This window comes from Mustela lutreola, chromosome 5 (genome assembly GCF_030435805.1).
Source record: "Mustela lutreola isolate mMusLut2 chromosome 5, mMusLut2.pri, whole genome shotgun sequence".
In the NCBI taxonomy this organism is placed as follows: Eukaryota; Metazoa; Chordata; class Mammalia; order Carnivora; family Mustelidae; genus Mustela; species Mustela lutreola.
In genome coordinates, this window is record NC_081294.1 from 120,327,363 (window position 1) to 120,354,599 (window position 27,237).

Consider the following 27,237-nt stretch of genomic DNA (forward strand, 5'->3'; position numbering starts at 1 on the left):
TTTTCTAAAAACTATAAAATCCCAAAATATTTGCTCTCCTTTTAAGGGGTTGGAACTTATAGGGAAAATGAGGAGACCTGGTCTGTGTAGTAAATTGAATTAGAAAATATTTTAAAGTCTGTAGATAACATAGTTAAAACATTATCAAGAAGATTGGGACGCCTGGGTTGATCAGTTTTTAAGTGTCTGGCTTTGGCTCAGGTCCTGAGCTCAGGATCCTGGGATGAGCCCCACACTGAGGGGGCTCGGGCTTCTCCTTCTCCCACTCCTCCTGCTTGTGTTCCCTTTCTTGCTGTGTGTCTCTCTATCAAATAAATATATAAAATCTTTTTAAAAAATTATCAAGAAGAAACTATTAGGCTACCTTTAGTAAATAATTAAGACTATAAAGTGCCAATCACTTTACAGAGAAATAGATGTTATTCAGTGTTTTTTTAAAAAATGTAAAGTCATTAGCCTGGTCAGCTCTTGCAGACTGACCAGCAAGATAGGTTTGAATGTGAGCTAAAGCTTGACTTGGGCCTTTGAAAGGGATGAAAAAAACTTGTTTTTAAACAACCATAATGGTAACACTTAAGTTGCTATTCCTTTTGATAACCAAATTACCTGCTTTTCAAGCTGGCAGCTAATTACAAATTTTAAAATTAATTTAAATTCAAGAAAAGAATTTTATGTATAACATTGATTTCTTGTGTTGTTTCCCCCCCCCCAACAACTTATAAAAGCAATACTTGTTCACGATAATTATTGTGAAAACTTAGAAAAAAATTTTAAAACCTGGGGACAAAAAATTCTCATAATTCCACCAGCAAATGACAATCTCTATAAACAGCCAAAGTCATGTCCCTCAAGTTCTTCCACATTTTCCATTCAGGCTGAGACTACATTTATAAGCACCATTTTCATATTAAATTACATCATAAACTCTCACATGTCATTAAAGGTTCTTTGCATGGTGCATGCACCATGATTTCCTAACTTATTATCTTAATATTAAAGTAACTTTGTGCATAAATGTATGTCTGTATTTAGCCTATTTCCATAGTGTATATTCTTAGAAGTGGAACTCCAGGGTGTGAACACTGGAAAAGCTCTTGATGCAGGCTGACAAATATGTTTCCGGAAAGTTGATACTTACTTACACTTCCATTAGCATTATATGAGAATGCTTTTTCACTGTGCCGATGCCAGCAGTGAGATTTGCTGTTTTAACTTTGCTAAACTGATGGGATAGAAATGAGATCTTTCTTTTTTTTTTTTTTCCCCCACTTTCTAAAAGTGCCTATAACCATTTGCATTCTCTCTGTCAGTCATCTACTAATGCCTTTTGCCAGTTTAATTTTTGGAATTTTAGTAATTTTTAATTCTTATTGATTTGTTGAGATTTTTTTTACTAGTTAAGGATAATAGTTGGTGGTACCTTGGCAAATGTTTAAAACCAGAAGTGAAATATTTTCTGGCAGATAAAAACTTGGTTTGTCATGTTTACCTGTTTTCATGGTGATGATTGATTTCAAACACCCAAACACCAAACATAAAGATGGGAAAAGATAGGCCTAATTGGCTTTCACCAGCAAGTCCGTGTTGATTGAAGCACAGAACTGAAATCCTTGGCCATAACATTTACTATAAATGTTTTTCCAGTTTGTTTTTTACACCTTAGTTGTATTTACAATGGTTCTATCAACTTTTACACAAGGTTAAACATTCCAATACTTTGCTCTGAGATTTCTCTCATTTTTTTTAAGAATCAAAATATCTTCATTTAGAACTGAAATAATCACCTGTACTATCTGTTATTTTAATGGTGTAATCTTTTATTTATATTTTCAGTCAACTTTTCTAAAATCTGTATTGATGTCTGTCGGTAAGGATCTAAATTGATTGTTTTCTGAATAGATAACCAGAGATCCCAACACCATCTGTAAAACTCTCCCCACTCCCCACTGATTTGTGAGCCTCAAGGATCGCGCCTTTCTTTCTTACCTTTACTAAGGCCTTCATTACATTACATTGATCTATTTAGGTATGCATATCTACTTAGCTACATTGATGCATTTATCCTTGTCTCATATGTTTCAGTGTTTAGTTGGGCAACTTCCCTTTCATTGCAAGTCTTTACCGAAACAAAACCAAATAATATCTATTCTTCGGTCTGAATGTCTGTGTCTCTCCCCTCTCCCCCGAAATTCACATTTTGAAATCTCATGCCCAATGTGATGGTATTAGGAGGTGGGGGTCTCACGAACAGGACTAGTGCCCTCCTAATAAAAACAAAAACAAAAACAAAAAAAACACCCACAGATCTCCCTAGCCCCTTCTACCACGTGAAGACATGGTAAGAAGTAGGCAGTAGGCAGGCATTTCTAACTGGTGTAAGGTGATATCTCAATGTGGTTTTAATTTGAATCTCCCTGATGGCTAGTGATGATGAACATTTTTTCATGTGTCTGATAGCCATTTGTATGTCTTCATTGGAGAAGTGTCTATTCATATCTTCTGCCCATTTTTTGATATGATTGTCTGTTTTGTGTGTGTTGACTTTGAGGAGTTCTTTATAGATCCTGGATATCAACCTTTTGTCTGTACTGTCATTTGCAAATATCTTCTCCCATTTTGTGGGTTGTCTCTTTGTTTTCTTGACTGTTTCCTTTGCTGTGCAGAAGCTTTTGATTTTGATGAAGTCCCAAAAGTTTATTTTCGCTTTTGTTTCCTTTGCCTTTGGAGACATATCTTGAAAGAAGTTGCTGTGGCTGATATTGAAGAGATTACTGCCTATGTTCTCCTCTAGGATTCTGATGGATTCCTGTCTCACATTGAGGTCTTTTATCCATTTTGAGTTTATCTTTGTGTACGGTGTAAGAGAATGGTCGAGTTTCATTCTTCTACATATAGCTGCCCAGTTTTCCCAGCACCATTTATTGAAGAGACTGTCTTTTTTCTACTGTATATTTTTTCCTGTTTTGTCGAAGATTATTTGACCATAGAGTTGACGGTCCATATCTGGGCTCTCTACTCTGTTCCACTGGTCTATGTGTCTGTTTTTATGCCAGTACCATGCTGTCTTGGTGATCACAGCTTTGTAGTAAAGCTTGAAATCAGGTAATGTGATGCCCCTCGTTTTATTTTTGTTTTTCAAATTAAAACCACATTGAGATGTCACCTTACACAAGTTAGAATGGCCAAAATTAGCAAGACAGAAAACAATATGTGTTGGAGGGGATGTGGAGAAAGGGGAACCCTCTTCCACTGTCGGTGGGAATGCAAGTTGGTGCAGCCTCTTTGGAGAACAGTGTGGAGATTCCTCAAGAAATTAAAAATAGAACTTCCCTCTGACCCTGCAATTGCACTCCTGGGTATTTACCCCAAAGATACAGATGTCGTGAAAAGAAGGGCCATCTGTACCCCAATGTTTATAGCAGCAATGGCCACGGTCACCAAACTGTGGGAAGAACCAAGATGCCCTTCAACGGACGAATGGATAAGGAAGATGTGGTCCATATACACTATGGAGTATTATGCCCCCATCAGAAAGGATGAATACCCAACTTTTGTAGCAACATGGGCGGGACTGGAAGAGATTATGCTGAGTGAAATAAGTCAAGCAGAGAGAGTCAATTATCATATGGTTTCACTTATTTGTGGAACATAACAAATAGCATGGAGGACAAGGGGAGATGGAGAGGAGAAGGAAGGTGGGGGAAATTGGAAGGGGAGGTGAACCATGAGAGACTATGGACTCTGAAAAACAATCTGAGGGTTTTGAAGGGACGGGGGTGGGAGGTGGGGGTACCAGGTGGTGGATATTATAGAGGGCATGGATTGCATGGAGCACTGGGTGTAGTGCAAAAATAATGAGTACTGTTATGCTGAAAATAAATAAAAAATAAATTAAAAAAAAAAAGTAGGCAGGCAGTCTGCCACCCAGAAGAGGGCTCTCACCAGAGGGGAGCCATGCCGGCACCCTGACCTTAGACCTTCAGCCTCCAGAACTGTGAGAAATAAATTCCTGTTCTTTAGCAGCTTCCCAGTCTGTGATATTTTGTTAGAGCAGCCTGAATGGACTAAGACACCCACACACATGCAAAAACAAATAAAAACAGAAAACTCTAGCTAGTGTTCTGGACACTTCTATGTTTTCAATTAAAATTTTATTTGCTCTTGAGTCTTCTCAGTCTGCTGAGTTTACAAATGAGAAAGATCCTGTACATGGTCTTTAAAATTTCTATCATTCATTTGTTACAAAAATCCTCCTTTTCCTCAAAAAAAAATCATAAACATAAATTTAAACATAGTTCAGGCCCTATTCAAATAGGGCAACTAAAACATTTCCCCAAATCATGATCTTGTCTTATCCTCTCACTTTTTGTGAATAAATACAAATTATTTTATATATCTTCACTTCACATTAGAATTTGAATGTCAAGTAAGATAGAAATTTTGTCAATGGACAAGTAGAATTATTTTTAAATTTTTAACTTAATACTTACATATGAGTTTTTAAAAAATTTAAACTACTATGCTTGGAACCACCAACCTGGTAGTATAAGACACTTAGCTCTATGTCAGAACTTGAAGACATGACTAAGGATACTCAAGGGCAAAATCTGAACACACTTCAAGCCACCCATCTCTAGTGCTCTCTAAAAAAACTGAGAATATAAATCTGTTTCATTCCATGTGATTTTGCTTGTGTTAGTTGTATTAGCTTTACTTCGCTTCTGAGTCAATCTGTAAAAGGTATTGCCTGATGCCATATAAAGATCCCTTTTTCCAAACCTACCACCAATTCTGAAATAGGTTTTTGTGGAAAAACTTTTATTTCGGTCATGGCCAAATGGCACTCAGGGTCTTTACAGCACAAGAAATATGTTTTATTTGGCCCATATCGTGTTTATAAAAGATTTTGACTAAGATGTCAATCCTTAAAAATTGAAAGATTTAGGGGTGCCTGTATGGCTCAGTCGGTTAAACTTTTGACTCAGTTTTGGCTCTGGTCATAGTCTCAGAGTCAGGGGATCGGCCCCGTATCAGGCTGCACATTCAGCAAGGAGTCCACTGGAATTCTCTCTCTCTCCCTCTGCCCCTCCCCTCATTCATGCTTGTGCTCACTCTCTTTCTGAAATAAGTCTTTTTTTAAAAAAATTTAAATGTTTAACATAACATCTAGATTTCTGGCTTGTGTTGAAATACTACTGAGCTATTATTCCTTCCTGGCAACAGTCTGTTGAGATCAGGCCATCCCTGCTCCCTCAGGTAAGGCAGGGACTGCCTCTCTCTCTGACGTAGGACTCTCTCACTCATGTACACTATCAGCCTAGTTAGGAAAAGGCATTCGATTTGAATGCCTCTGCTTTAATCTCTATTTCCTTACCATGTGTGATGGGAAACTAATGGGAATTTTCACTCAAATTTACAGGTTTTGGAAGACCAAATAAGAGCTCGAGACCAGGTGGCCACAGGAACTAATTTTGCAGTACAGGAGCTAAATACCAAACACATTCAAGGAGTTGGAGATCTTCGAGGAAGAGTAGCCAGGTGAGAAGAAACATGTAGCAGATAGTCAGTTCTTGCCCACAGAATTCTCATTCCCAAATAAGTTCCATGTAGTAGGACAGTAGATAATGTCTTTACATGAAGCTAAACTGACAAGGTGGTAATTGAGAAAGTGTATGGTAGAACTTGAAAGCCTCTCACCACCTGTGAGACTTGAGGTTTTTATAAGAGACCCCTTCTACACAACATCCAGTTTGGTTCCATCTGAAAGTGACAAGGATGATATGTCTTTATAGCCCTTGACTGTCCAAATACCAACATCTTATACAAAGACACAGCCCTCATAGCCACAAACAAAATTCCAAGATGTGTCAAATTCTAATTCTTCAAACGTTTAAAATATATAAGAATAACGTATAAAAATCTAACAAAGGGGATTTACTTCCTAATGGGATAAAATTTTGAGGAACATCTTTCAAATGTTATTTCTGAATCAAAAGAATTAATGCTACACAGGTTAGCAAAAATCTGTGGGTCTTGACAATGGCAGGACCACTTTAATAGGCATATAAAAGATCACCTGTGAATGGCTGACTATAGACACCTTTGCAACACTACATCTTCTTTCCTGTTTCCTCTCTCTTGGAATACCCAGCCTCCATTTTGTTAATCTGCTCTGCAATGTTAATGACCAAATAAGGATTAGTTGATCAATACCAAGACAAACTTCTCTTAGGGTATCTATCCGTTCGACTTAACAACAACAAAAAAATGCATTAAGCTCTATGTCGTATGCCAGGCTATGCTGGGATTCAGGGATTCAGCAACATGGTCCACTTTCAATTCCCTATGGCCCCAGGTTTATGATCTACCTGGGGAAACAAGCTCCAAATGTAAGGAATGAGATGAACTCTACAATGAGAGACTGTGGTGCCATGGGAATATCCAAATCAGATTGAGGCATAGGGTAGTCTTCCTGAAGGAGGTGACACTTGAGATGAGTTTTGAAGGATCTATAGAAGTTTGCTAGATAAGGAAGGATGAGAAATGCCCTTCATATAGGAGGAATAATACATGCAAAAGAACTGAGAGATGAATTACTATGACAGGTTTAAGGGGATACCTGTGAGAAGTGTGTTTTAGTTTTGGTATCTGGGGCTTGCATTTAGAGAGAGATGGGAGATGGGGAGATGAAGCTCAAAGGGGGTCCAGATTGAAAGCTGAGGGATCTTGTGGGCCAAGGTAAGAGATAGGAATTTCATGTAGAAGGTTATAAGGAACCATGGGAAGATCGTGAGAAAGGAGATGAGATATTTAGTGACATTCTAGTATTAGTTGAATTGCTGGGGTACAGAAAGAAAGTGTGAAAATGAAAGGAAGCCTATTGCTGTAATCAAGGTGCCAAATGTCAAGGGCTGAAACTAAAGCACTAGCCATGAAAGTCCAGAGCAGGTACCAGACTTTAGGAAAACAGAATCTACAGGAATAGTACCTATGTATGTATACACACACAGAGATGTAATTATATTATTTATAAATATATGTTTATACATCTAAAATATACAAACTTCTCGGGGCACCTGGATGGCTCAGTGGGTTAAGCCTCTGCCTTTGGCTCAGGTCATGATCTCAGGGTCCTGGGATTGAGTCCCACATCAGGCTCTCTGCTCACTAGGGAGCCTGCTTCCCCCTCTCTCTCTGCCTGCCTCTCTGCCTACTTGTGATCTCTCTCTCTGTGTCAAATAAATAAATAAAATCTCTTAAAAAAATAAAATATACAAGCTTCTCTATTTCATTATATCATATTTGATATACACGAAGGAAATTTTATAATATTTGGGTAAGTCATGAAATAAGATGATAAAACAAACATGAGCAAACCCACCATCAGATCTAGACGTGCCATGATTTTGCAAAGATAAACACCAAACATCTGTTTTGAAAAAACTTGGAATTTGGTTTCCTTTGGTGGTGTGCTGATGATGCCTCAACTATTTATTTTTTCTGCAAACTGCTCACAATCCTACTCTTCAATTTCTGTAAATCCTGCTTTACATATAAGACAAAATAACAGATTTAAATGAACTATGACATAGGACTATGGAATAATATCAAGAACAAGATATGCAACTCTTTCTGCTCTGCTCTATTTTTTTTGGTCTCCTTTCTTAAAAATAAAAATCTATTTATATTTAAAGTCTACAACATGATGATTTGATATATATATATATATGCATACTAAAATGATTACTACAGTCAAGCTCATTAATATACCTTCTCCTCACATAGTTACCATTTTATGTTTGTGACTGGAGCATCTGAAATGTAGAAGGTTATATGGAATATATATATATATATATATATATATATATATATATATATATTTCTATTCTTCAACACAACATTATTAATGATAGTCATCACAGTGTATATTAGGTCTCTAGGCATATTCTTCCTACCTAATTGCAACTTTGTACTCTTTGACTTAGTATTTCCCCATTTCTCCCACTTCCTCACCCTGGATAAGCACCATTCTACCCTCTGCTTCAATGTATTTTACGTTTTCAGATTCTATATGAGATGATGTATTTTTTTTTCTTCCTGCATCTACCTTCATTAACTTAGCATGATGTCCTCTGGTTTTATCCATGTATTCGCGAATGGCAATGTCTCCTTTCTGGAGTCTAAGTAATAATCAGAATGTGTGTGTGTGTGTGTGTGTGTGTGTGTGTGTGTGTGTGTGTGTATCTCACAATTTCTTTATTGATTCATCTGTCAACAGACACTTAGATTGTTTCCATTTCTTGGCTATTATGAGTATTGCTGCAATGAATGTGGGAGTTCAGATATTTCTTCCAAGTACTGATTTCATTTCCTTTGGATATATATCCAGAAGAGGGGTTGCTGGATGATATAATAGTTCTATTTTCAGTTTCCTGAAGAACTTTCATCCTGTTTTCTACAATGGCTGTACCAATTTACATTCCTACCAACACTACACAAGAGTTTTCTTTTGTCCACATCCTAGTCACTGTCTGTTATCTTTTTATTATTTTAACAATAGCCATTGTAACAGGTGTAAGATGACATCTCATTGTGGCTTTGATCTGCAGCTTTGTGATGATCAGTGATGTCAAGTACCTCTCATTGTACCTGTTGGTCTTTTGTATGTCATCTTTGCATAAATGTCTATTCAGATCCTTTGTCAATTTTTAAATTTTGGTGGTTGTTTAAAACTAACTCTTTGTCTTCTATGGTCCCAAGGGACTAGCAAATGAGCCCCATCAGCTCTTAGAATTGGGTTATTTGGAAGCCAGTCTCTCGAGTAGCTGTGTGGTTCAAACCTGTTACTCCTCAGGGAGAAGCTGGGATTTCAGGGGTCCCCCCCGCTGGCCCTGTGCCAAGAAAGGTGTTTACAGCATGAGTGTGTCTCAGCTTTTCCTACCCATTTCAGTATTTTCTTAGTTGCCTGATACATAGTAGTCTTTATATTAGTTTCTGGATTTTTCTCAGAGGTACTTCATCTGTGTGAAGCTGTTTATTTAGTGCATCCGGAGGAGAAGGGGAAACCAAGGGCCTTCTAGTCCTCCATCTTTTTCTTCAATTTCTTAATTATCTTCCCCATGAATCTTAAGTAGTGATTTTAGGAGAAGGTCTTATTTTTCCTTGGAACATCTTTCTTTTAGGAAAATTTCTTAAATCTATTTGTTAATCTGAGACAGAACCTGGCTAAAAGCCGTGAGACTTCAACTCGCCCATCCTCTCCTGTTTTGTGTACTTTTGCCAAGCAAGTGGCAAATGGACAAGCTGAGACCGAATTAATGACTGCCTTTCCACATATATTGACCTTCATTCCAATTAGATTTTGGCATAACTGAGATTAAGTTGATTATTCTAACATAATTCCTAGCAAACTTTCTACTGTTGAATAATTCAAACTCAGTATTTAATAACGGCAATGTGCTTTGAATCTTGCAACTTCTTTCCTATTCTAAAGAAAGTGGCAGTTTAAAAGCAAGTACTTGCGATGAGATGAGGTTCTCGAGATTGTCTGATCTGCTTTTGATACCCTCTCCTCTATGTGGTAGATGAGAGTCTCAAGGGCAAATGAGGAAAAGCAAATATGTAAAGAACTCCCATAGGGATGGCTATGATGTACAGTCTGTAGCCGCAGCCAGAGGGAGAGGCCAAACTTCCAGCCACATTTGGTGATTTGGGACTCAAAGACAGATTTGCTTATGAAAAAATAATAAATTCCGTTGGTAGGTGACTTAAAGCAAAAGTCATATTCTTGGGAGAACATGAACCACATCATGGATATTGTCAACTTTTTAAACCTGTGCGAGTAGGAACTTCTGATTAAGGATAGTTGAATAAAAATATTTTCACGTCACTTCTCTCACTCGAGACAACTTAAACCCAGTTAAAAACATAGGAAAGGAAACAAAAACTCCAACTTTAATAGAACTTGGAGGTTGCCACAACAGCTGACCACAAAGTCCACTTACCAAATACCGTGATGTCTGGATGAATGGAGTCCTCTCCTTAAACATAATGATTTGCTCCAAATCAAGAGTCAAAGTCCTAATAGGCCAAATAATTTGAACAGAGCAATATTACCTAGGAGCTCAGATGGGAAATAGGAGAGAGAGCAAATGGCCGTTTAGAGATTCAGGTCAGTAACACAGTGTCAGGGGAGTGGAGCTGAGGATGCAATCTCTGGGACCTACCTCTGTGTTTGCAAAGTCACATCTGAGAGACATACTGACCTGCTACAGGCAGAATTGGAGAAGGCCTATAGTGTCACAACAGAGAATCCTAGGACTCAATGATAGGCTGTGAAATATACCAGTCTAGTGTTGGAGGACAAAATGAAAAGATGTACACTTCCCCCCACACCCCACCCCCAATCAGGACTAGAGAAATAACAGATTTCATATCACAAACCTATGTGAAGGATGTGGCCTCACCAAACACACACTTGGTGACCTGCAGGTGGTCAGAATCATTCAAAGATGTAGAAGTGATAGTTAGGAAGAATCTAGGCTCTGCATAAAAATTGCCACCACCACCGTCAATAGACAGACAGAAACGTAAGACTGCTAAACATACCCCAGTGAGAGGAATTAACCAGAAAAACACAGGACGACTTCAAACTAAAGGTTCTCCTGGTTTCAAAGAAGTTAAGAACAAAAGAAAGAGATAAAAGATTGCTGAATGGACAGTCACATGTACTCTTTTTTTTTAAATATTTTATTTATTTATTTGACAGAGATCATAAGCAGGCAGAGAGGCAGGCAGAGAGAGAGAGGGGGAAGCAGGCTCCCAGGACCCTGGGATCATGACCTGAGCTGAAGGCAGAGGCTTTAACCCACTGAGCTACCCAGGGGCCCCTAATGTTTGTCTTTAAAACATACCCACAAAGACAGAGGATATCAGCATGGAAATCTTGGAACCTAGAAAACAGACAGACATGTGGAAACTGACTTAGAAGACACAATAAAACCAACTTTAAACCTGTGTGGTAAGCTGAGAATGATGTGCTTTTGCAGCACAGAATTCTCAAAAGGGATAGGAGCTGGCTGCACCAGGAACCTCTGAAACTGGGGGCCCCTGTGTCTGGGGAGACCTGAGAGCAGCAGGAAGGAGCAGAGCAAGGAGCCACTATGGTTTGTTATTAGCCTTTTAGTTTTTACTGACTTCTAAACTATAGACATGTTTTAGTTTCATAAAGTAAAAATAATTTAAAAAAATAAGAAATAAAAGTGCTTCCCCCAAAAAGAGATGATCACATAAAAGAACGAGATAGAAGATGAACAAGAATTGCTCAGGATTAAGGTGGAGGAAAAAAAACAAACAAACATAACCCTGAAATGTCATAGAGATTAAATATGCTTTGTAAGCCCTCCAAATAGAATAAATACAACTAAAAATAATACTGATTTATTTTTTAAAAAGCAAACATGAGCAAACCATAAAAAACAAAAAGAAAATGTTTTTCAATACAAAAATGACTATCAAAAATTGATATATACAGCAGACAGGTAAAACTTATTCAACATAAACCCTACAGGAACTTCCTCAAGAAGAAAGAATGGATCCTTCAGGAAAAAACTGTTCATGGGTGTAAGAGAAGAAAGCTTTCTTAAAACAGAGATTTGAACCTGTAGATCAAGGCTGTAATCCCAGAAACATTGCTATAAGAACAATTCAGTCAAGATATCCTGGTCGAAGTGACTGGACATCAGGAATAAAGAATCATTAGACAACCAGGTAGACAAAACAAATCAGCGTGTGGCGTCAGGTTGGCGGTGTGTGTGTTTGCGTGGGAAGGCAGGAAAGAATAAATAAAGCTGTTGATCGGGTAGGGGAGCTTCCTCGGTGCCAGGTTCTGGCTAAATCCTATTTGTTGCTCCTTTCATCCTTAAGTAACGTATCAAGCTAGAGAGTAGCAGATTCAATGCCAGGTCATTGTGATACCAGAGACCACTTCTTAACCATTAGGCTACAAGGCACAGACTAGTTGTCTCTGACAGTCGGATAAGGAGGGAGGACTTTGGGGGAGGAGTGGCCCTGAGCCATGACAGCAGCCACTGTTTCTGTGTAATCTTTGGGGATCTTAATGTGGATTCACATAAGATCATCCTAACTAGCCGCCCACAGAACTTGTTTTGACAGCAACACTTTCTACTACCAAACGGCTTTTGCCTATCACTGGTGCCTTCCAAGCCCGTTCCCATTTTTGATCAGATTTAATTCCTAATTCTTGTTCCCAGCATTCTCTCCCCACCACCCCCTCCCGCCCCCACCACAACAGTCCCCCGATATCTCTTGAAGGGATTTCTCAGGCAAAATTACCATCTTACTCACTTCTGTCTCAGCTTTGGCACCAAAAATCTTAAGAAAAACAAATCCATTTCCAGATCCTAAAAAATATTGACAGCTATAAAACAAACAGTATTTATAGCACTCAGCATGACAACATGAAAATGTGCTTCCTAATAAATATTATTTGAGGACAGTCAAAAGAGTTATTTTCTAAAATCATAAACCTCAAAGTGATCTCTGATAACTTTGTATAAAAGACACAGTCTCTCAGCGTTCTATATCCTATCTTTCATGCATATATGCGTGGATTGAAAGGATAATACAATATGGAACCCATCCTCTCCCAGGAGAAGCCTTGAGTGCTGATAATGCAGTGGGGTTCCCTGACACGCTGGGAAGATGGTTCATCTTCAACTCCAACCTCACTTCACTGGAGTTCCTTCCTCAAGATACCAATGCAATTGGGGGACTAAAACTTTATTCCCATGTTAGTGTGAATTGTTTTTGTCCTAATGGAAGACGACACTTGACTGAGACCCCTCGAGGCACGGGAGTTTTGATTGGCACCGAGAGGAGGCAAATGGTTTTTAATTTTTATTTATTTATTTATTTTATGATTTTTTATTTTTTATAAACATATATTTTTATCCCCAGGGGTACAGGTCTGTGAATTGCCATGTTTACCCACTTCACAGCACTCACCATAGCACATACCCTCCCCAATGTCCATTTAATTTTTATTTATTTATTTTTTAAAGATGGTATTTGTTCGTTTGACAGACAGAGATCACAAGTAGGCAGAGAGGCAGGCAGAAAGAGAAGAAGAGAAGCAGGCTCCCCGCTGAGCAGAGAGCCTGATGTGGGGCTCGATCCCAGGACCCTGAGATCATCACCCGAGCCAAAGGCAGAGGCTTTAACCCACTGAGCCACCCAGGCACCCCTGAAAACTGCTTTCTAAAGATGGGTTGGAAGATGATGGCGACCTGGGACTCTGTAGCCAGAAGAGAATTGACAATCTTGGAGTCAACAAAAGAGACTAAATAGAGGAAAGTGTGACTCAGAAGGCAATACAGAACAGGAAAAACCTCCAATTTTGCCTCACCAGAGGCAGCAGGGAGTACTCCCAAAACATTAAAATCTATTGGAACTCCTATGACCAAATTAATACATCAGACTGAAAATCTAAAATTCACCCCATTTTCTCCCAATGTCTTCATCTACTTCCACACAGTTCTTTGATTTCAATCAATGTTATCATTATCCAAAGTGGTTCTTCTCCCATCAGGGAAAAAAGAGAAAAAGGAAGACTTCTGCATTTGCTCCTCTATCTACTAACTCATCATCCAAAGAAGTTTAGAACTTCTGCCATCAGGTCAATGCACATACTCTACTGTAGTATTAAAAAAATGTTTGAGCCCATTGATCTCACAACCCATTTTCATCTTGCTGCTAGATGTGACTCCAGTATTGTGAAGCTTTCTGGAGACATTCACTTCATCAGACACGAGCACCGGAAAACTGAAAAAACAATTCAAGATTTTATGTCTGCCCTAGAAACTGTTTCTAAGAACTTGGATGTGAAGGTAACTGAAAATATTTGGAACTCTTACGTTATGTGTTACTGCCAGAAGATCGTTATAGCTTATCAAAATGCCTAGTCAAGTGGTAATTTTTCAAAAGAACCCTTTTCTTCCAAAGAGTTTAAATATGACAGCTCGTGCATAGACCCCGTGAGCACTGTCAGTTGAATTAACAAATATTTAATGAGCGCTGCCTTGTTCCAACACAGCTGCCCACTGCAAGCCCATGGTTCTTGATTCTCCTGTTGCTCTTATTGCCTTACTCTCTGGGTTTTCCTCAAAGATTGTAGAACCAAAGATTATAAGCAAAGCAATTACTCATGGAAGCTATCATTATTAAAGATAGGAGCTAAATGTTAGTGGATTGTTTTTACATCCCTACAGTAGTCTATGTCTCTCACAAAATACTATACAAATCCCTCATTGACCTGGTTTTAAAGGCCACCTACATACTAGCTTCTGCTTAGCTCTGCAGCTCACCCCAGCTTTCCTGGCTCACCCCTCACACTCAGTGATACTGAACAACAAGCAGGTAGGTCCCAATTCATTCTAAGATATTGTATGGCCTCCATATGATCTGTGTTCTTTTCTGCCTGAAATGCCTCTCCTTTCTCATCTTCCCAGTCAATGGCTTAACTAAAGGAGCTAATGCAAAATCTTCTGTGTCCTACTTTGTCCCATCTCCTACCTCTACCACCCCTCCTTTCTTCCTTCCTTCCTTCAAGAGAAATCCTGCAAGCCGAGGACAAGGATAGGGGCAGAGGGAGAGGGAGAATCTTAAGCAAGCTTCATGCTCAGTGTGGACCCCAATATGGGGCTCAATATTAGGACTCTGAAATCATGACCTGAGCTAAAATTAAGAAGGTAGCTTCTCTGCTTTCTGGTTATACAGGAGATATCTTTGTTGTTTGCAGTTGGCTGTTGGTTTGATACATGTTAAAGCACATTAAGGAAGTATCCATCAATTCCTACTTACTTGCATTAGTTTTTATTAGCATTTAGTTTTTATTAGGACTGAATATTTAACTGTACAAGTTGCCTTGTAGACATGAACAAATGCCTACATCATCATATTGGTTGTTTTCTGGTTTGGGTTTTTATTTGTTTACTTGTTTACCTCTTTGGACTTCTAATGTGCTTTGTCGATACATTTCCCCAAACTGAAACATTACAGCATTTTCTGCTATACAGTCATCTATAATTACTCAGCATCTGAGTTTGCATCTCAGTTCAAAAGTGCCATTGACTATAGTTCATCCTTTGTTGGTTTTTTTTTTTTAAGGTGATACATACGATATGTATCATTCATAAACCAAAACTGTATAAGAAAATACAGGGGCGCCTGGGTGGCTCAGTCAGTTAAGCATCCAAGTTTTTATTTCAGCTCAGGTCATGATCTCAGGGTCGTGAGAATGAGCCCTGCATTGAGCTCCACGCTCAGCAAGGAGTCTGCTGGAGATGAGTCTGCTTGAGATTCTCTCTCTTCTGCTCCCTCTCTCTTCACAACAACCCCTCCCCCCACTCTGGAGCACTCTCTCTCTCTCAAATAGATAAATAAATCTTTAAAAAAAAAAAAGTGTACACTGAGAATTTTCATACCACTTCTGTCTCCAATTCTCACATTCTTCATTTCCTCACTGAAACCATTTTTATTATGCTGATGGGGAGACTTTCAGTATGCTTTTATGCAGACAGAAGCAAATGAAAATATATTCTTATTTCCCCCTCTTTACAAAATAGACAGCATATTATATATATATTACTATGCACCTATTTTATCTTTTTTTTAAATGCCCAATTTTACTCAGTTAACGTACAGTGCAATATCGGTTTCTGGAATAGAGTTCAGTGATTCATCACTTACGTACAACACCAAGGGATCATCACAAAAAGTGCCCTCCTTAATTCACTTCAGTCATCTAGCCCACTCCCCCCACCACCTCCCTCCATCAACCCTCAGTTTGTTCTCTATCGTTATGACTCTCTTATGGTTCACTTCCCTCTCTCCGTCCCCTCCCTTCCCATATGTTCTTCTGTTTTCTTTCTTAAATTCCACATATGAGTGAGATCATATGGTATTTGACTTTCTCTGACTGACTTATTTCATTTAGCATAACACACTCTAGCTGCATCCGCATCATTGCAAATGGCTAGATATCATTCTTTTTATGGCTGAGTAATATTTCATTGTGTGTGTGTGTGTGTGTGTGTGTGTGTGTGTGTCCCACATCATCTTTATCCATTCATTAATTGATGGACATTTGGGCTCTCTCCACAGTTTAGCTATTGTTGGTAATGCTGCTATCAACACCAGGGTGCATGTACTCCCTTTGAATTTTGTATCCTTTGGGTAAGTGCCTGATAGTGCAATTCCTGGATCATAGGGTAGGTAGTTCTATTTTAAACTTTCTGAGAAACCTTCATATTGTTCTCCAGAGTGGCCGCACCAGTTTGTATTCCCACCAACAGTGCAAGAGGGTTCCCCTTACCCTGCATCCTTGCCAACACCTGTTGTTTCTTGAGTTGTTAATGTTAGCCATTCTGATAGGTGTGAAGTGGCATCTCGTCATGGTTTTGATTTGTATTTCCCTGATGATGAGTGATGTGGAGCATCTTCTCATGTGTCTGTTAACAACCTGATGTCTTCTTTGGAAAAGCATCTATTCTTGTCTTCTGCCCATTTCTTAACTGGATTATTTGGTTTGGGGGGCATTGCTTTGATAAGTTCTTTACAGATTTTGGATACTAACCCTTTGCCCGATATGTCGTTTACAAATATCTTCTTCTATTCCGAAGGCTGCCTTATAGTTTTGTTGATTGTTTTCTTCACTGTGCAGAAGTTTCTTATTTTGATGAAGTCCCAGTAGTTCATTTTTGCCTTTGTTTCTTGCTTCTGGCAACATGTCTAGTAAGAAGTTGCTACAGCCAAGGTTGAAGAGGTTCCTGCCTATTCTCTCCCTGAGGATTTTGATGGATTCCTGTCTCATGTTTAAGCCTTTCATCCTATTTTTTCTAACTAGGCAAATATATCCTGGAGATCAGCCATATTAGTACATGGAGAGCCTCCTCATTCCTTTTTACTACAATGTACTCCTCCTGTCTGTATAGTGGCTCATTTAACCAATCTCTCACAGATGGACATTTGGGCTATTTTTAATATTTCTCTCTTTAAAATCAATGTTGCAGTGTATAACCTTGCACTTACGTTATTGTGTGTGTGTGTGTGTGTGTGTGTGTGTGTGTGTACATATGTTTGTAGGATCCCAACACCCAGAAGTGTGATTGCTGGGTCAAAGTACAGTGTTGCTATTTTGAAAGTTCTTGCTCTCTGTGGAGCTTTGACCATACTACACAGACGCCAAAAATATGTAAAAATATGTAAAAGGTCCCCATTGGGGAGCTTTTTGAGTGGTGTTTTTTGAATTTGACTGTTCTTATAGGAAAAAGATGGCCACGGTCTCTGTGTTTCATTTAGTCTTTCTTATTGTGAATGAGGCTCATATCTTGAAGAGTTATTTGTATCTCTTATTCGGTGAGCTATCCATTCCTTTCTTTTATCCATTTCCTTATTGGTCTCTCTTTCTTTTTCTTCTCAATGTCTAGGAGTTCTTTATATATTAAGGAGATGAGCCCTTCTTTATAATACGATCTGTGAATATATCTTCCCAGGTTGTCATCTGTCTTTTGACTTCTGGCACGCTTATGTTCTCTATTTGTAGCTAAATGTATCAGTCTTTTCTTTTGTGGCTCCTTTTAAGTAACACTTAGAAAGAAAATCCCCATACAAAGGCCTGAATTACTCATACTTTCTTCTGGCACTTTCATGGCTTTACTATTTATATTTAAATTCTTGATCCATTTGGAGTTTTTTTCTAATAATGTGTCTTAATTATTATTTTAATCATTGAGGCCTTGTAGTACTTTAATTTTTTAAAATTTATTTCTTCATTTCAGAGAGAGAAGGGGAGAGAGAGAGGGTTTGTGTGAGGGGGTGGGGAGGGCGGAAGGAGACAGTCTCCCTGCTGAGAACAGAGTCTGATGCAGGGCTCAGTCTCAGGACCCATGAGATCATGATCTGAGCAGAAACAATGAATCTGATGCTAACCCAACAGAACCACCCAGGTGCCCCCAAACTTTCAATACCTGGTACAGTGAGTCCCTTTCATTGCTTTCTTTTCTCCTTTTTCCTGGTGATAACTGTTTCTTTTCACATATGATTTTAAAATCAGTCTGTCTAGTCCCAGCAAATAAATCAACAAACTCAATTTTAATTTTTTATTAAAATCATGTTGAATTTATCAGTTTAGAATTGACAAAGTAGGGGCATCTGGGTGGCTCAGCCAGTTCAGCATCTGCTTTGGGCTGTCATGATCCCAGGGTCCTGGGATTGAGCCCCACCTTGGGCTCCCTGCTCTTCAGGTAGCCTGCTTCTCCCTCTGCCTCTGCTCCTGCTTGTGCACTCCTGCTGCTTGTGCTCTTTCTCTCTCTTAAATAAAAAAAATCTTTAGAATTGAAAGAGTGATAATGCTGAGTATTTTATCCGAGAACACAGCATGCTTCTTATTTGTGCAAGTTTGCTTTTACATCTTTTAGGAGTGGTTTCAGATTTTCCTCAAGCATGCATCATTTTCAGTGTATTTTGGGATTTTGTTATCTTTTTTCTTTTTACTTTATTGTAATGAAGTTTCATTATATCTCCTGACTAGTTGTTAGTTGTATATAATGAAGGCGATATTAATTTTAAATTTTACTAATTTAGCGAATTCTTGTCTTGATTGAAGAAATTTTTCAGTTTGTTGCTGTTGCTGTTTTCCAGGCACACAATCATAAGATTTTTCAGTAATAAGTTTACTCGTCTTTTCCCATTTTTCACACACATAATTTCTCTCCATGTTCTAACTGTTTTAATAACTCCAGTGTGATATTAAATAGTGGCATCGGGACAGTGGTCATCCTGCTCTTGTTCCTGACGTTAACAGAAATACCCCCTGCTTCCCTCATGGTGAGAGATATGTTTCCTCAATAAACATGTTTGATGCACAACTATTCCTATTTTATTGAGTTTTTGTTTTTAATTAAGAGTGATTATGAATTAGGCAAATGCCTTTTCAGCATTGTGGAGATAATCATGTGAGTTTTCTCTTAAACTATCCTAGCATAATTATTTGGATTAACATATTTCTTATTAAACAATTCTTGTTCTAAAAAATAAATTGCACTTGATTTTTTTTTTTAAGTTGTGCTGCTGGATATCGTTTGCTGATCTTTTATTTGAGAAGTTCTCATCAATGTTTATAAACAAGATGAGTCTTTTTGTGCAAACTCTTTCAGATTATAGAATCGATGTTTCGCTCACTTCATACAAATAATTTGGAAGTTTCCCTTCTTTTTCTATGCTCTGAAATAGTTTAAAGAGCATTGCAATGATCTATTCTTTAAAAATTTGGTAGTTTTGCCTCTGAAGCCTTATGGGCCTACTGATTTAGTGGGAAGGAAAGACCTTTCATAGCTTTGCTCAGTTTTTTCTGTGGAAATTGGTCTGTTTAAAGGCGCCCTCTCTTCAAGGATCTTGCGGAAAAGTATGCTTTTCATTCAGAGTTTGAAATTAATTTCCATAAAATTATGCAAAATACTCGTTGGATTTTTTTTTTAAGATTTTATTTATTTATTTGACAGACAGAGATCACAAGTAGGCAGAGAGGCAGGCAGAGAGAGGGGGGGAAGCAGGCTCCCCACTGAGCAGAAAGCCTGATGCGGGGCTCGATCCCAGGACCCTGGGATCATGACCTGAGCCGAAGGCAGAGGCTTTAACCCACTGAGCCACCCAGGCACCCCCATAGGATTGTTTTAATTTTTCCTGCTTTTGTATTTTTTCCTCTTTGCCATTTTATTTGAGCTTTTTCTCCCCCACTTTGATTAGTTAGGTTAGTGGTATCTTAACGATATTGATTGCTTTCCAATGAGCCAGTCTTTTTATGTATTTTTAAGTTCTGCTTCTCTTTTGTTTTTCATGTATTCTCAACAATTTAAGCTTTTGGCTTTATCTTTTTCCTTTTCTTGTGATTTCTTTTGCTGCTCATTTTCTAACTTTTTGAACCACATATATTTGTAGTTTTTGTTTTACTGATGTAAGCGCTTTGACTATGAATTTTCCCTGAGCATTCATCTACTTCCCTGTATTCTGTAGGGTTGATATTGTGTTCTCATTATTGTTTCCTAGAAATTCTGCAGTTGTATATTGAATTCTTCCTTTGACTGAACAGCTTAAGAGGGGTTGTTGGCGTCACTGAGTTAAGGATTTTCTATTGTCCTGGTATTCATTTTAAGTTTTATCTCACCGTAATTGAAAGTTTTATTGTATATGCCAGTTTCTATTTTTGGAATTTTTCTATAGTATTTTTAAAATTTTTATTTATTTGACACAGAGAGAGAGAGAGAGAGAGACATCACAAGCAGGCAGAGAGGCAGGCAGAGACACAGAGGGAAGCAGGCTCCTTGCTGAGCCGAGAGCCCGATGTGGGGCTCCATCCCAGGACCCTGAGATCATGACCCGAGCCAAAGGCAGAGGCTTAACCCACTGAGCCATCCAGGTGCCCCTATTTTTGGAATATCTTACGGGCTTTATTTGGTGGCTGGATAGTAAAATTTTGCACATATTCTAAAAAGAATATGTCCTGTATTTTTAAGGAAAACGTACAGTTAGTGTCTAAAAAATTGCTTAAATCAACAAACTCAAACCTTTTGATTGGTCTTTGTATTCCTACTTATTTTCTTGGTCTTTTCTTCTGTCTTGGATTGTGAGAGATGAATTAAAATCTATAATTATTTGGCTTCCACTTTATCTATAATTTCAGCTTTGTGAATATATTCACTCTATTAATTGGTTCATACTTATAACTACTCTATCTTTTCTTATTCCCAATTTTAGTGTTCATATATTTTCTTTACATTTAGACTGAGAGAAACTTTGCCTCTTACCTTTTCAAAGAAGCAACTCTTGGATTCACATATCAAACCTATATTTTTTCTTGCTCATAAATTTTTAATATCTGTGTATTAGTTCTCTACTGCCATCGTAACAAACTACCACACACTTAGTGGTATATATATATATATATATATATATATATATATATATGAAATCTTATAGTTTCTGCAGGTCAAGGCTAGACTCCCTACTTAAGGTTCCACAAGACAGAAATCAGGATATTAGTACAGCTGTGTTCCTTTGAGGTGATGCTGGGAATTAGTCCTCTTCCAGACTCATTCAAGCTTTTGGCCAAATTCAGTTTCTTGCAGTCGTGCTACAGGGGTTCTTGCTGCTGTCAATTTGAGACTGACATTCCCCCAGCTGCCAGCCTTCTTTCTCATGTTTTCCATGTGGCCTCTCTCCAGGAACAGGATAAGACCATGTCAGGCTTCAAGTCTGACTTCAAGTCTGACTCTGACTCTAGCTAGAGAAAGTTCTCTGCTTTTAGAGGCTCACGTGATTAAATTGGGCCCACTTGGATAAAACAGAATAATCTCCCTATTTCAAGGTCTGTAACCTTAATTATAGCTGCCAATCCCTTTGGCCATCTAACATATCATATTCACAGGTTCCCGGGATTAAGGCGTGGACATCTTAAAGGAGCCATCCCATCTATTACAATTTGACAGTTTCTTCATTCTGCTTTCCCTTGATTAGGTTTGTTATTCTTTTCAACCTTGTGAAATGAATGATTCGTTTATATAGATTTATTCTGTCTTATATAATTATGGAAACATTTAATGCCACAAATTTACCTCTGATCATAGATGTGGCTGTGTCCTGTCGATATATAATGTTATTATCCTTTCCTAAGTGAATTGTAATTACTGAGTAGATTTATTCTTTGACACTAGGGTTAGTCCTTGGAGAAGCAAATTCCATTAAGGAACTGATTTGCAACTGATATGCAAGAGATTAACTGGGAGAGAGGGGGTGCCTGGGTTGCACAGACACTTATGTGTTCAACTCTTGGCTTCTGCTTAGGTCATGATCTCATAGATCATGGAATAGAGCCCCACAGTGGGCTCTGCACTCGGTGGGGAAGCTGAGTGAAGAATCTCTTTCTGTCCCCCCTCCCACAGCTCGTGCACACTCTCTCTAAAACAAATGTTTAAAAAATCTTTAAAAAGAGAGAGAGAGAGAGAGAAGAGATTAATTGAGGGTGAATATTTTTGAAGGAAAATGAGGAGGCTCCTAGAAAAGATAGAGAAAGTCATCAGATTACAAATAGGTCTGACTCCTGTGGAAAAGACAGAAAAGGAAGGTCTGAGACAGACATTCTATTAGTTTCATCCAGCTCTTTGAACCAAAGTCACTCATCAAAGTAAACTATTAAGACACTGGCTGGGAGCAGCCAATGGGAAGCACAGTATCCACATATGCTTATACATTTTAAACATAGCCGTCAGGGCCCTTAGCCAGTTATATTCCTCTGAGTAGATCTGAGAGGCAAATTTCCATGTAAAACACTGGAATTGAACAACAGAATTAAGAGAGGTTACCTCACTCAAATGGTTAGGTTTTTGTGTCTTTACACTTTTCCTGTTAATTTTTAGTTTTCGTGAAGGGCTTTTCCTTGCTTTGTGGAATAATTTGAGGGTTTTCTTTGTTTGTTTTTGGGGGGTGGGAGGCAGAGAGAGAAAGAGAGCTCTTGAGGCTTGATCTCGTGCCTGACTGAGATGGTGACCTGAGCTGAAATCAAGAGTCTGACGCTTAACTGACAGAGCCACCCAGACGCCCCTACTTGGAGTTCTTCATAGTCACATGTGTGCTTAGTTGTTACAAATGCTCACTGGGCACTGGGAAAGAACGAGCGTTTCTTGCTGTTTGCAAGTTAGATTGCTTGGTATATAAATCTTCTAAATAAACCATATTTTTCATGTCTTCCCATATCTCTCTTTATATTTTACTTAATTGACTTTTATGGGTCAAAGAGAAGTCATTTAAAATCATTAATGTAACATCTCAGTTTATCTTTGTAATTCAAAATATAACATAAATAAAGGTTCAAAACTCTTTTCACTGGGGATTCTAGTCATCTGCAAAAATGACCACCTTTGTCCCATTTAACACATTTTGCCTTGAATAATATTTTGTCTAACAATATTGTTCTGCCAGCTTTCTTTTCCTTTGCTTTTGCCAGGGATATATTTGCCTAATATTTTATTGTTAACAATTCTGCCTTGAAGTATACCTCCTCTCAATAGCCCGTTTTAAGTGTATCTCTTATAAATAGCCATTCACAGGCAACTGGATGCCCACCCAACATTTATCTGTTCAAACTCTTCTGTCATTCACCTCTTTGGGAACTTAGATTTTGTTAACGGCACACTCTCCTCCACGCGACTGACTGTGTCAGAGTTGAATTCTGTTTGGCCAAAGCCCATTGAATTGTTTCATCCCCCTGGACAGTGATTACTGTAGGAGCGATTACGTGCTGCAGCTCTGTTCTCTTTTCCAATCCAGTCCTTTCACCTGAAGAACTTCCTCAGTGTTTCCGGCTGTGTGGATGACACTCCTCTCTTAACTTCCAGAAATGGAACTTGTTTTCCCTATCTTTATATGCCCTAAAGTCATTTCTCTTGGAATTCACTTGCTGTCATGTCAGACTGCTCCCTAGGAATTCCTGAAGCCTAGTCTTAGGCCACTCGTGCATTTCCCTCAGAGTCTAATTAATGGTGCATTTCAGCATTTATTCAATAAGAATTTGGTGAATATTTACCATTGGCCACCTAATAGGCACTAAGGCTAAAATGGTGATAGAAGATATATATCGACTTATACTATAATTGGGGAAAAAGAAAAGAAATCATTAAAATTAACAAAATGATAAACAAATATCAATTCTATTTTTTTTTCATTTTTGTTAGATCATTAGGTAGCCTACTAAGAAGAATATTAGAGACAACAAAATGGAATGCTTCCCTATAATTCTTTCCCTGACGATAGCTCTATAACTATTGAATCGTTCCTTTAGGAAAAATCATTTTCAGATGCAAATATGCTTTAGGCTCAAGTCTGTTTCTTGGCTCTTTAAGGAATAAAATATAATTAATGTAAGTGCTAGTGATTTTGTTCACACACACACACAAACTCCCTTTTGTACTTTCATTAGGTAATGCAGCTCTTAGGAAAGATCGAGGCTTCCAGTTCTGAGCAAATCTCAAATTTAAAGATGGTCCAGGGAGATCATCGCCATGAAATGAACCTTTTGGAGTTCAAGTAAGTGAATGGGAGATTTTTAATTCTGTTAAGTACATTCCAAAAGGTTTTGCCTAAAGAAAGCATTGGCATTAAATGAGAACCCACTATGGTGAGTGCTGTGAAGTGTGTAAACCTGGCGATTCACAGACCTGTACCCCTGGGGCTAAAAATACATTATATGTTTATACAAAATTAGAAAAAAAAATGAGAACCTATCCCAGGAATTTGAAACTAGTCAAGACCTAAAGCAACAAACTGATAGAGAGAATAGGCTACACTAAAGCAATTTATACAATATTCACAATAAAGGAGATTGGAGGGGAGGTGGGTGGGGCGGTGGATGAAACAGGTGATAGGGATCAAGGAAGAGTGTTGTAAGGAAGAGTGGAATCACTGTGTCTGTGTCGTATACCCGAAACTAATATTACACTGTATGTTAACTAACTGGAATTTAAATTAAAAGCTAACAAAAGGAAATATGAATATTAATTTTGTCATTCTCTTTGTATATTACAACTGAATTGATATACAGCCTGACCTTTCCTATCGAATAATTTTATCATCAGTTATATATTAAAATGCCTCAATGTAATACACTTCACTGAATATATATCAATTCCACAAGACTATCCAATAACTTTTAAAATAACGGATTTACAAGCTTCCCTTCTAAAATTTCTTCTAAGATTCTCTACTTGCTCCTTTACATTCTCCCTCTTTTAAGACTGGTCTCTGTCCCTTCTTCACTGAATTTTCCCCTATGCAATAGAAAAGATGGTAAAGAAGACAAGACTCCACAAACATTCCAATTACTGGCCTCCGTATTCCCAAATCCTCCTTTCTTGTTTAAGTGACCACCATTTCCTGAAGTCCTGGTGCAGGCAGAGGAAAATTCTAGTCACTTGGATGATACCATCTTACTGCTCCTTCTCACCTTTTTCTTTTCCCTCTCTGTCCCACAGCCCCTGGGTTTAATGACTTGGTCAAATCCAGGACTCTGAATATACTCTGCTTGCTCCATTTTCACCCATCTTTACAGTACTTCGTTAAATCTAAGTGCCACAAATTATAAGACATATGGTTATTTTTTTTTCCTCTAAAATGTGATGGTAACAATTAAACCATAGCACACCATCATTTTCAAGACACCTTCCGATTTCAGAGATGTTAAATTGGGAAATAGGTGTGTCCTAGAAATTGATGAAAAACTAGTTATCCCTAAAATTCAAAGAAGTAAATGTCTTGGGTAAAAAGAAAATACCAGTCTAAAAAAGCATGTCTAAGTGCTTAAATTCCAGTGCAGTGCAGATGCTCAGTTAAAATCTGTGTGGTGCTTGATCTAATCCCGTTAGCTTAGAATTGAATAAAATAAAATAAAATAAAGTGTCTAAAGGAGAAGTAGAAAAGAAAAACTGTTTCTAGGAGTACACCTTAAGAACTGATTTTACTTGGAGAGAAAAGGGATTTATAATCCGGAATGAAATACTGGCTTAAAGGAATGAAATATATTAACAAACAGCCAATCAAGGAAAAGGAAAGGTTTGAGAATCAGGGTTAATGCATTTTTGATGGTGTGGTGTGCTTTTCCGTCTTCAGTCCTGTGAAAAATTGGCTTATATTTGAGTCATCTATATAGTTAAATATGAATCTGGACACTTTTGTAATAATATAAACTTGAATCGTTTTCTCACTTGAAATAATAAAGTCTAAAAATTTCATTAGAGTAGGTAATGCTGAATTTATAAACCAAAATTTTCCACAAATACCTGTGAGCTCTAATAACTCATTTAAATACACAACTGACTCATTTCTAGTTAAATCTTCATCAATTTTTTTAAAATTAAAATTAACAAAATAAAGCAAAGATGGGGAAAAAAAAGCTTTTCATCTCAGCTTCCTAATGTAACCAGTGTTAACACCAAGGAGTGTCCTTCCTTACTTTCCTCCTTGTTGATATATAGATATAACAGAAAAAGGATGTTTATATATATTACACAAATCATATATGTATACATAGAGCATGGCTTTTAAAAATACATCCTAGTCACATTCCTCAATAATTTGCTTTTTACAGTAGATCTTGATTATCTCTCCAGATCAGTGAATATTATTTTAAAGCTATTTTTAATAGTTGAATAATATTTAAACTTATAGATGTCCTATAATTAATTCAATCATTTATCCTATTGATGTATAGATTCTTTCCAGTTTCCAGCTACCACAAACCAAAAAATTTTTGTATAGATATATATATATGTCTATACCAAATTTATATATATATATAAAATATATATATATGTATATATATATATATTTATTTTTATCTCTCTTCTCTGAAAATCGTGCCTGAAAGAAATGTTAAAAAGTTTTTAAGGATGCAAGAAATATTCCTTTGTGGTAAAAATACATTTAACATTTTATTCACTTAGAATTGACATCATAACAATGATGCTGTCAATTTATATATATATATATCCTTAAATATTCTTAAGTGTAGATGTTTTTATTTCTTCAGGCAAGATTCTTATGTTAAAGAGCTTATTTATTAATGTTTATAAATTTCTTTTTTTAATGTAGCATTCACACTTCCAACAGCAATATATTAAAAGACCTTTCTCTACATTCTTACCAATACTGGATTTTTTTGTTAATACTTGCCAATTAAAGGATGAAGACTGCATCTCTTGTTTTCCTTTGCATTCCCTTCATCATTTGAATTTCCTTTTCTGTGAATTGCCCATTTTATCATTTGTCAGTTTGTATTGTGGTTTTCATCATTTTCTTATCATTTGTAGGATTCCGTCAAGTTAGGGATATTAACCCTTTGACTGAGATATGTATTGCAAATGTATTTTCCTCAAAGGGAAAGTAAGGTGGGTAGGGTTTTGTTTTTTTCTCTTTTCCATTCAGAGAATATCTCAAATTAAAGCGAAGGAGGTAGAATATTTGCTTTTTTTTTGTTTAAAGACTATTTATTTATTTATTTGACAGAGAGAGATCACAAGTAGGCATAGAGGCAGGCAGAGAGAGAGGGGGAAGCAGGCTTCCTGCTGAGCAGAGAGCCGGATGCGGGGCTCGATCCCAGGACCCTGAGATCAT

General features: G+C 37.6%; 1 protein-coding gene across 2 annotated transcripts in view; it reads left to right on the forward strand.

The window, feature by feature from the left end:
• The window catches only part of FAM81B (family with sequence similarity 81 member B), a 62,704-nt gene that overhangs the window by 16,268 nt on the left and 19,199 nt on the right, over positions 1-27,237 (forward strand). For both annotated transcript variants that reach the window (XM_059175495.1, XM_059175493.1), the window contains exons 5-7: positions 5,420-5,538; positions 13,778-13,907; positions 24,050-24,156. In XM_059175495.1, the coding sequence (XP_059031478.1) occupies positions 5,420-5,538; positions 13,778-13,907; positions 24,050-24,156 (356 nt within the window). The remainder of the gene's footprint in view (positions 1-5,419; positions 5,539-13,777; positions 13,908-24,049; positions 24,157-27,237) is intronic.